The sequence below is a fragment of the Podarcis cretensis genome, assembly GCF_951804945.1.
Source record: "Podarcis cretensis genome assembly, chromosome: 14".
NCBI classification, from domain to species: Eukaryota; Metazoa; Chordata; class Lepidosauria; order Squamata; family Lacertidae; genus Podarcis; species Podarcis cretensis.
In genome coordinates, this window is record NC_137183.1 from 28,661,724 (window position 1) to 28,673,055 (window position 11,332).

Consider the following 11,332-nt stretch of genomic DNA (forward strand, 5'->3'; position numbering starts at 1 on the left):
ATGAGTGCACAACCCCAGAGTTGTCCACAACTGGATGTAATGGTCAGGGGTACCTTTACCTTTACCATTTCATAAACTCATAGAATCATAGGATTGTAGAGTTGGAAGGGACCCTGAGGTTCATCTAGTCCAGGGGCCGGCCCCTCAGACCTTGTGGGGGGCCGGACTATATTTTGAAAAATAATATGAACGAATTCCTATGCCCCACAAATAACCCAGAGATGCATTTGAAATAAAAGCACACATTCTACTCATGTAAAAACATGCTGATTCCTGGACCGTTCGCGGGCCGGATTGAGAAGGCGATTGGGCCGGATCCAGCCCCCGGGTCTTACTTTGCCTCCCCATGATCTAGTCCAATCTCCTGCAGTGCAGGAATCACAGCTTAAAGAATCCCTGACAGACGGGCCTCTAACTTTTGTTTAAAAACAAACCACCACCTTCCAAGGGGCTCCGTTCCACTGTCAAAGAGCTCTTACCGTTCAGAAGGTTCTTAATGTATAGTTGGATTCTCTTGTAATTTTAATCCATCACTTTGGGTCCTGCCCTCTGGAGCAGCAGAAAACAAGCTTGCTCCATCTTCCATGGAACAGCCCTGTAGATATTTGGAGGTAGCTATCATTTCTCAGGGTTCATCCACACTTCCTTTTGTGCCGTGCTAGGCACAGGTCTGGGATTTCCAGGTCAGTCTCTGAGTGGGGTTCCCCCCCTTTCCCCCAGAGATCCCATGTTTTACTGCTGAATCGGAGACCCCATGAACTTTGCTCCATTCAGTGGTAAAACATGGGTTTTCCTGGGGAAGGCAGCGGAAGAAAAAAACCTGCTTGGACACAGATTTGGAAATCCCGGACCTGTGTCTAGAAACGCGGGACAGAATGCAGCAGCCCCCCCCCATCAAGTAACCCAATACAAATAATTAACTAACTGAAGTTCCGCCCCCCACAACATGAAGCCTGCCCCCCACAACATACGCCCATGTGGATGAGCTCTTAGAAAGGTACCTGCAGTGGCATCTCTCTGGGCCAGTCTGGATGACAAAACCTCCTAATTATGGATAAAGTGCATAGAGAAAAGTTGCTTTCTCTCTTTCATAGCACTGGAACTTGTGGACACGCTATGAAGCTGAATGTAGGAAGATTCAGGCAGAGGGAAAAAAGAAAGGTTGTCCCCACGCAGCACAGAATTAAACTATGGAACTCTCTCCCACTGGAGGCAATGATGGCCACAAACCTAGATGCCTTTAAAAGAGGATTGGACAAAGTCACAGAGGAGAGGGCTATTGAAGCTGCTAGCCATGATGGCTATGCTTTGCTGCCACAGTTGTTGGCAGTGATGCTTCTGAATGCCAGTTGCTGGAAACCAAAAGGAGGGGAGAGGGCTCTTGTGCTCGAATCCTGCTTGTGGGCTTCCCATTGGGGCATCTGGTTGGCCAGTATGAGAACAGGATGCTGGACTAGATGAGCTACTGGCCTGACCCAGCAGGGCTCTTCTTACATTCTGGTTAAGCTCACCCCATGCTCTAAACACCTCCGTGCAGATCTACTCACTTGCAAACAATAAGGCCACCACGTTCTCTCTGCAGCAGCTGCCAAAGCACCAAGAATTACTCAAGGAGCAACAGCCAGGGGTGGGGGTGGGATGGGATTAGCATCGTGGCCTCAGGTAACCTTAACGAATGGGCTTGCTTGGGATGGGCACACGCACCCTGCAATGACAGCTGTCACTTAAACAGAAAGGAAGGGGAATGAATACATTACTGGAGGTTCCAGCCTCCCTCCAGGAATATTACAGGTGGCATTTATTGAATGTGTGGGAGTTACTTAGCAGCTCAATATCTTAACCTTGAAGTTGCCTGGAAAGCAAGATCCTGCTTTCTGGTTTCCCACGGGCATTTGGGTGACCATTGGGAGAACAGAATGCTGGACTAGATGGGCCCTTGGCCTGACCCAGCAGTCTCTTCTTATCTTCTTAAGGTAAGCTACAAGACTGTTGCTGCTAGCTGATTGGCTTTTCTGCTTTCTAGGTACTTCCTATGGAAGCTTTTGGCCTTAGTCTACGCCTTGGATGTCTGGAGGGACTCATACACCTGGCCCTTTCTGGCTTACATGGTCACCTGCTGCATCTATCCGCTGACGTCCAGCATCGCTCACACGTTCAGCACCATGTCCAGCAGGGCCAGGCACATCTGCTACTTCTTTGATTACGGTGCCCTCGCCTTGTACAGCTTAGGTGAGGGTGCAATCCAATGTATCGTAGCCTTGACTTGAGGTGTGTTCCTTTTGCAGCAGGAAGATTATTGCATGTTTCCTAACGCGCAAACCGCAGCGTTTTGCCGCCAAGAAAATGTGTCGTTCCCCGCAGAGGGCACCGCAGCTGTGGCTCCGAGTGCTGCGAGGAATGTGGTTGCCTGAGCATCATAGGAACAGAGGAAGCGACCTTGTAAGGAAGCAAAGCAATTTGGGCTTGTCCACACTTAGAAAGCACAGGGCCAAGTGGTTTCCTTTTTTGCCCCACTCCTTCCCCAGGGAAAAGCCATTCTTCGGTGCTAAGTCAGAGCAAACATCAATCTGGACCAAACCCAAATTGCTGTTTGCTTCGATTGAGCTCTAAAGAGTGGTTTTTCCTGAATGAAAGCAGCAGGACAAGAGGAAGTGAGGGCAAGCCCTTAGTCCATCTAGCTCGGGACTGTCTACACTGACTGGCAGCAGCTTTCTAAGGTTTCAGGCTGGGGTTTCTCCTAGAAATGCTGCCATTGAACCTGGGACTTTTTAGTTTGTGAGTGGTCCCATTTTGGTTAGAAAATGATTGTCATGCGCCACACAAGTTTAGCATTGGGGGGAAGCAGTGAGGTGTCCGTGGAAACGCAGGTTGTCTGATAGAGTTGTGGGGTCTGCTTTATCCCTTTAGGCTCCGCCATTGCTTATTCTGCCTACGTTTTCCCAGAAGAATGGATTGGCAGCACATTCCACCATTACTACGTCTCCACTGCTGTACTCAACACAGTTGTGGGCACAAGCCTCTCCTGCTATTCCAGGTATTAACGGCTTCCTCTCTGCAATGGGAATGCAGCTCGGAGTGTGCCATCCTGGGTTGGGGAGAATAATATTTATTCTGGAACTGAGTCAATTACACTAGAAAGCAGAGCCCCCCCCCCCCGAAATATATATTTATTTTCTATTTCAACAGCACTATAAATATTAGACCACAATTCCGATCAGCCCCAGCCAGCAACCTTTGCCAACCTGGTGCCCTCTAGATGGCATTGGCCTCCCATCATCCCTGACAGGCTGGAGACCAACAACATCTGGAGGTGTCATGTTAGCTAACCCTTACGTAGATGGTGATTTCCTGTGTAACGCAAGGAAATAAATATAGGGCCCCCACCTCAAGCTATTTTGTGATATGTGAGTAGTGAGGGAAGATGGTACCTGAATAAATTCATCACTCTGGGCTGGACCTGATGCTGCCTCTCCCTGATCTACCTCAGGGGAATGACAATAAGCCTCTCCCCACATCGTCTAGTGTGCCCACCACATCTCTGATGCGCCCAGTTGAGGGTGATGAGATAGCATTCAAACACAGGGAGGGAGGGGGATCTTGGCCTGTCAGAGGTGGTGAGCATACTGAGTCGGGTGATGCTTTGTTAAGATGTTAAGATTGGATCAGGGAGAAGCACTGATATATACTCATAAGTGATGAGGCTGATTTGCAGGTGGTTGGAATATATCAGCCTTTCTCAACCTTGGGTCCCCAGATGTTCTTGGCCTACAACTCCCATTATCCCTGTCCACTGGTCCTATGAGCTAGGAATCATGGGAGTTGTAGGCCAAAAACATCTGGGGACCCAAGGTTGAGAACCACTGGAATAGATGATGTTTTGGGTCCCTTGCAACTCTGCAATTGTATTATTTTAATTAGGGGGAATGTACCTTTTTTTCTTTTTAGGGACGCACATGGCGCTAGGGACGCGGGTGGCACTGTGGGTTAAACCACAGAGCCTAGAGCTTGCTGATCGGAAGGTCAGTGGTTCGAATCCCCGCGACGGGGTGAGCTCATGTTGCTCGGTCCCTGCTCCTGCCAACCTAACAGTTCGAAAGCATGTTAAAGTGCAAGTAGATAAATAGGTACCGCTCTGGCGGGAAGGTAAACGGCGTTTCCGTGCGCTGCTCTGGTTCGCCAGAGGCGGATTAGTCATGCTGGCCACATGACCCGGAAGCTGTACGCCGGCTCCCTCAGCCAATAAAGCGAGATGAGTGCCACAACCCCAGAGTTGTCCGCGACTGGACCTAATGGTCAGGGGTCCCTTTACCTTAGCTTTTTTAAAAAGGAAAAAGTCAATACTTGTGGACATTGTCTGCATAATCAGAACATTAAAGCCAACTAGATGGCTTTAAAAGGGGATTAGACCCATTCATGCATGGGGTGCCAACTTGGATAAAATATTGGGGGGGGGGGAGGTAAGCCCCACCCTGCATAATTGATCACATGACAGTGCACCCCCCCCCCATTTCAATGGCAATGTTAATCAACTTTTTGAGGGCCTGATCCTCTCAAATATTTTATTGGGGGGGTGCAAAGGAACCTGAGCCTATAGAAGTTGGCTCCTATGTTCATGGAGGAGAAAGCTGATGGCTATTAGCTGCAATAACTATGCCTCCACAGTTGGAGGCAGCAATGCTTCTGAATACCAGTTGCTGGAAACTGCAGGAGGGGAGAGAGCTCTTGTGCTCAGATCCTGTCACTGGGCTTCCCACTGAAGCATCTGGTTGGCCACTGTGAGAACAGGATGCTGGACAAGGTGGGTCATTGGCCGGATCCGGCAGACTCTCCTTATGTTCTTATTCAAAGCACTGAGTTAGGCTAGACTGGCAATAAGATACATGCCATTTATACAAGCATGTCCAAGTATTTATTTCTGCATCCAAGCATTTTTCTCATGCGAACTTACTGTGTGTAACCAACAGGCTCGGCCTTCCCTATTTCCATTATAACAGTGGCGGCATAGAAAGGTAACATGGGCCCCTCTCAATTGAGGTGTAGATTGGAAAGCAGGCAGGAGACACTAACAACCAAAACAGCGATTCCACCTAATTGACGACACTTGGTGGCTAATAGTCAATATGTCACCCATGTCAATACGGATTCTGAGTTGGGAACAAATCGGTCTACTTCCAATACTAACCCAAGTGCCTAATCAGTGATCACAGCGGTGGTGGTGACAGCTAATATCAGCAGCTGCTTAAAGGTGCAAATGGATAATAAGACATTGATGATACATTTCTGAAGGCTTCCTTTAGTCCAAGGGTCAGCTGGCTTTGCTACATCCTCTTGGCATGTACTTTTCATTTCAATTTTCACTTTCTTTGCCCACGTCCTGCTGGTGATGCTCTGTCCCGTGTTTTCCATGCATTCTGCCAAACAGATGACCTAAATCAGGATGAAGAGGCCTTGGATTGATGGTTCAAAATTCAGGCTTCATAAAGCAAGTTCCAAGCTTCCATTATAGAGAACAGTGAAGTGAGGATTTTTCTTAGCCTACATGACTTTTGGCCCACCCTCAGTGAGGGGTGGTTTGGATACATCCTGTAATGTAACATGTTTGGGCAATTCATCAGTTGGGAAACTGCTCACAGGTTCCGTGATATGACAAAACTGAAGTGGATGTAGGGTTCTTGCACAATAAACCCACTTTTTCCTTTTTTAAAAAACAACCATAATTTTTTTGGCTAAGAAAAGTGACAGGAGGCCACACTAGAAAGTGTGGTATAACGGCAACATCATATAACTTCCTTGCAATCAGATCAGAATTAACATTAGATTAACAGTGTTGTTGTATAACCTCCACACAAATTTTATACAAAAGAAATCTGGGTGACGGCTCAACAAATGGGTCATCTGTAAGAGCTCAGTGTAAAATGAAAACAACCAACCGCGCCCACCAATAATTAAAATTATTTATTTGAGTTCCAAGTATTTTCTTTGGCCTCTTGTGCTTTGATTCTTCCCTTCTTTATAAGCTTGAATCAGTTGAGTTGAACTAAGGTTTCCTAACCACCTGAGTGGAAAAAGTCATTGGGGCTGTGCACAGTATGGATTGGTCTGTGCCTAGGCAATGCGGGCATAACTTTAGCATTTTGGTGCCAAGGCAATGCCATTCTGCCCCCAAAGCATGCAGGTCTTGATGGGATACACATCTAAGTATAAGTAAATTGCAGAAATTCCCTCTGTGTCATGTGAGGATGTGGAAAGCTTTGATAAGAATGGGAGACAAAGCCAAGACCCATGCCTTATACACTCTGTGTTCTGCAAACCAGACCTATGCACTGTGCTCGTTCATATATATTTTTTCAAAATTTATTCAGGTTCAATGAAATGGAGCAGCCAAAGTTCAGCAAAACAATTCGCACATTCGCCTTTGCTCATCCTTACGTGTTCGACAGCATCCCTCTCTTCTACAGGGTATGTATGGCTTTAAGAATAGTTTCCCTCAGTCTGCTGTGTTTTTATACATAACATAATGCATGGCTGCTGAAGGGTGGTTGTAGGCTGCCACCCTTTCCTGCAAATAAGGGGGCTTCCTCATTATTTCCCATTTAATCTGAATTTGTCCTTTCCATGGAGAATCTGATCAGAAATCGAGTTAAGAAGCACATATACAGAAACAGTAAATCCAGATTAAAAGAATAAAAATATGGGGTGACCTTTCAGAGAGAACGATATTATGTGGGTGCTGAGAACGACTTCCATGCATGAACAGTCAGCACTAAATCCACAATAAGCTGCTGTGCCCCAATCCCTAGTAATTCAGTGGGGTTTACATTGTGAGTAGACAAATATAGATTTGCGATTATGCTGGAACTTCTAGACTTTCCTACAGTGTCTGGAGGGAGGGTACCATGCTGGCTAAACATAACTCGGCTAAACAAGGAGCTTTTATTGGCCTTCCACAACTTGGTGTTCTCCAGATGTTTTGGACTACAATTCCCACCAGCCCCTGCACCTTATGGCTCTAATGGCAGGGACTGAAGAGAGCTGTAGTCCAAAGAGCCTGGAGGAAACCAGGTTGAGGAAGGTTATCTTATGCTTTCCTTTCTATGCCACAGCTGTACTTATGCGCTGCAAGAAGTTGCACGGAGAGCGTAATTCCAATCCACCTCAAGCACACTGTCTTTGCCTGCCTCACCTGTTTCCTTTTTGCGACACACCTGCCGGAGCGGCTGGCCCCTGGACTCTTTGACTACATAGGTGAGGACAACAAGGGGCTGCTCTCCCCCTTGCAGGCCCCGCTGAAATGAATGGGGTGGGTGGATTCCAGCAGATATTGGCAACTGATAACATAAAGGTGGCTGTTTTAATCAGCTATTGTGGCCATACCTGAGAAAGGGAATAACAGCTGCAAGGAATTGAGAGCAGCCCTGTTGGAGGAGAGCAACTTGTTCTGGATTCAGAGAAACAAAGGAACCACTTCAGAGTCATTAGGATGCTTGGCTTATAATCTCCCATCCATGGGCAAGTGCAAAACCCCAGAGTTGGGCAGCAAGACACTTTGTATAATAATCCTAATTATTACAGAACAACCACCAGCAGCAGCACAATGCATTGTTAAATCTATTACCTGCCCTTCGGCAGTAGGGCATGTTACAACAATTTAAAATTCAGTAATAACAACTGTTAAAACAAACTGCAGTCACAGGAATGAGTCATACCCTCCAACATTTTTCTGATGAAAACAAGGATGTCACATTCCATAATGATAATTTTACCATTTATACTCCACACATCTTTTTGGGTTGCCCCAGCCGCTCTGGGTGGCTTCCAACATGTATAACAACATAATAAAACATTAAACATGTAAAGAACTCCCCTATACAAGGCTGCCTTCAGATGGTTTGGGGATTGGACAACTCCATACCGTCCAACATTTCTCCACTAAAAATAGGGACATCCTAAGGAAAAGCGTGACATTACGGGATCAAATCAGAAACCAGGAAGACGTCTGTAAATTGGGGATATCCCTGGAAAATAGGGATACTTGGAGGATCTGCTGCAATTCACAATAACACTGCATGCATCTGATGAAGTAGCTTGTAGTAGCCCAAAAAAGCTTATTCCGTAGTAAACTTCGAGGGACCATAAGATTCGTTGTTGATTTTACTGCAAGGGAGGGATTGTGCCCCCCCCCGTGGAAATACTGAGTGTTGTATTCTTTTGATCTCTCACAGGGCACAGTCACCAGCTCTTCCACATCTGTGGGATCATTGGGACCCACTTCCAAATGGAAGCCCTTCTGGTTGACATGGCCAACCGCCATGAGTGGCTGCTGGCTCCATCCTTCTCTCAAAGCTTTGGGTCCCTTGCAGCTGCCATCATTGTCAATCTTATCATCATTGCTGCTTTCTCAACGACGCTCTATTCCATGCCAAAATTCTGCAGGAAAGGAAGCAAGCACAAGGACTAACGCCTGTTGAAATAAAAATGAAATGAAATTATATTGCAGTTAACAGTAGCCGTACAACACAAATTAGAAACTACTTCAAATGAGGCTTGGTGAATATTATTTGAGAAGTGACTTAAATGATTCTTTTTTTATTATGAATATGATTTTGTATTGTGGTTTTTCTACAACTTGAGCTGGAAGACTTAACCAATTTGGGACGCAGCTTTTCATTTGTTGATCCTGATTGACCATTTAGAATACCAAGCTGCAATTCTGAGGACTCTGTGAGAACTCTAAATAACTTCAGCCACTTAAGTTTGTGCCAGATTATTATTTTTAAAATAGTGATTGCAATTTAACTTGATGTGCCAGTTTGCACTGATAACATAGAAATGTTGGCCACCTTTCATGCCAAAGCAGCCACAGTGGCCTTTTAACATAATTCCATGCATTTTTATGCTTTATTTGAAATGACAAGCACATGTAACATTCCTATCACAAAATACTAATGTACATACCTTTCTAATTCAGAAACTTGCAATGAAATAATATGAGGTTTCTTTGAAATTATATATATTAAGAAGTTTATATTTTTGTAAATAGCCTCTGCTGGGGTATCACACAAGCACTTTTTGGTAACAGTAAATGAAGCTATTGTGGAATAAATGCCCTTTTGAAAGGTACATTCAACCTGCACCCAAAGATTTTGCTCTTTATTTTAAAGCATCCTTTACCAAGCTAGTACAGACGAATCATTTAGAGGGTTCCAGATCAGCAAAGTTGAGAGCTCACTTTAAGCTCCCGATTGTCCCTGTGCAGCTGTTTCTGTACCTGTGTCACATCTGATGTTACATATGATGTCAGGTATGAGACTGGTGGATTTGTGGCAATGACCTCACAGGCAGAATTGGGACTCATGCCAGGCCTAATTAGGCAGTGGGCCAGAGGTTCCCCACACTTGCTGATCCTTCAGCTTCTGAGGTGTTTGGAACAAAGTCCTCCAACCCATTTATTCATGATTTGCCACTTGCTCTTCACCTTGACAGTTGGTGTGGGTTTATTGACCAAAGAGTAGAGAGGAAAACACTGCCCAAACCAATCTTCTCCCAAACCACAGTCACATCTTGCTTGGTTCAGACCTCAACCATGGTTTAGTGCTCAACAGTGGTTTAGCATTGACTTACCCATTGTGGTGTCCTCCAGTGAAATATACTCAGAGTCGCAAAGTGATTTCATGCTCTTTATTCAGCTCATAGTGGTGAGGAGGAATGAATGAAAGTCCCCTCAAGGTATCTGCTTTATATACATTATTTACACAATGGGCTGCACATGATTGGCTAATTCCGGAATTCTACTGTAAGCCAATCAGGTTGTGGATTCACTTCTATCTGGAGCATGATTGGGTAGTTCCTGCCAACCAATCATACTGCTGCATTGTTCTAGGACCAATCAGACTGCTGCATTCTGAATCCTATTGTTCTAGGACCAATCAGGCTGCTGCCTTTTGGATCCTATTGTTCTAGGGCCAATCAGACTGCTGCAGTTTGGATCCTATTCAACCCAGTACATAACACCCCTCCCCTCTAAGTTCCAGTCCTGCCCGGGAGGTCGCATTCATAGTCCTCGAGGTACGCCGGCGGCCTACGTGTGCGTTGCGGCCTGGGGTGTTCCCTGGTCCGGGGTTCAGGTTCTGGCTCGTGTTCCAAGGATGCTGGCTGTGATGGGGCTGTTTGGTCTGGTGCAACCGGCTCACTCAGTCGTGGTTCTGGTTCCAGTGTCCTTTCGGCCTCGCAGGTCCTCTCTGTATTTACTGATTCTGCGTCTCCTGCTGGCCCCTCGTGCTCTATGGGCCTCACTGCCCCTCTGTTCCCTTGGGACTCCTCTGCCCTTTCCTCCTCCTGGTTTTCTACTGGGAATCGTCGCCGTATCTGGTCGCAGTGGCGGCGCCAGCATTGCCCCCCATCCGTTAGCACCTCATACGACATGGGGCCAGTGACCCTGGTGACTGTGGCGGGTACCCATGCTGGGCCTGCCCCAAAATTCTTTGCGTACACTGGGTCCTGAGCCTCGAAGGTCCGGGGGTTCTTGCCTTCCCCCACCACTGCCTCATCCTGAGCTCTATCGGGGTGAAGGCGGTCCAATCTGATTGCAAGGCGCCGACCCATTAGTAGTTCAGCAGGGCTCCGGCCAGTCGTTGAGCTGGGGGTGCTGTGCTGTGCTAGGAGGAATGTGGCAAGGCGGTACTCCCAATCCCCTTGTGTCATACGGCGAAGGGTGTCCTTGGTGGTCCGCACCATGCGTTCTGCTTGGCCATTGGTGGCAGGGTGGAATGGCGCCGAACGGATGTGGCGGATGGCGTTCTGCGTTGTGAAGGTTTGGAATTCTCCTGACGTAAATGCAGTCCCGTTGTCTGAGACGAGAGTGTCAGGGAGCCCGTGGGTTGCAAACAGCCTGCGTAGTACCCGGATGGCTGCGGACGTAGAAGTGGACGGTACCAGTGCGACTTCCAGCCATTTGGTGTAGGAGTCCACCACTATGAAGAATGTTTTCCCCTGAAAGGGGCCAGCGAAGTCCACATGCAGTCGTGACCATGGTGCTCGGGCGGACTCCCAGGACTGGACTGGGGCCCTTGGGGGATCTGGGCGGGATTCTTGGCAGGCCTGGCAGTGTTTGACCCAGGCCTCTATCTCTCCGTCGATCCCCGGCCACCACACATAACTCCTGGCAAGGGCCTTCATTCTTACTACCCCAGGGTGTGTCTCGTGTAGGGCTGTGAGGACCCTTTTTCGGAGGGGCTGGGGAACAACGACCCTGCTTCCCCATAACAGGCACCCCTTGTGGGCCGACAGTTCATGTTTGCAGGTTGTGTAGCCAGCGAATTCTGGCCCGGGGCTG

General features: G+C 47.3%; 1 protein-coding gene across 4 annotated transcripts in view; it reads left to right on the plus strand.

Annotated features, from left to right (window-relative positions):
* PAQR5 (progestin and adipoQ receptor family member 5) overlaps positions 1–9,133 on the plus strand; it is a 30,156-nt gene extending 21,023 nt beyond the window's left edge. For 3 of the 4 annotated variants that reach the window (XM_079953034.1, XM_079953035.1, XM_079953033.1), the window contains exons 4-9: positions 2,024–2,229; positions 2,908–3,034; positions 4,965–5,009; positions 6,363–6,459; positions 7,104–7,245; positions 8,223–9,133. In XM_079953034.1, coding sequence (XP_079809160.1) covers positions 2,024–2,229; positions 2,908–3,034; positions 4,965–5,009; positions 6,363–6,459; positions 7,104–7,245; positions 8,223–8,458 — 853 coding nt within the window. In that variant the 3' untranslated portion in view covers positions 8,459–9,133. The remainder of the gene's footprint in view (positions 1–2,023; positions 2,230–2,907; positions 3,035–4,964; positions 5,010–6,362; positions 6,460–7,103; positions 7,246–8,222) is intronic. The other variant, XM_079953036.1, reaches the window with a different exon arrangement.
* The last annotated feature ends 2,199 nt before the right edge of the window (positions 9,134–11,332 follow it).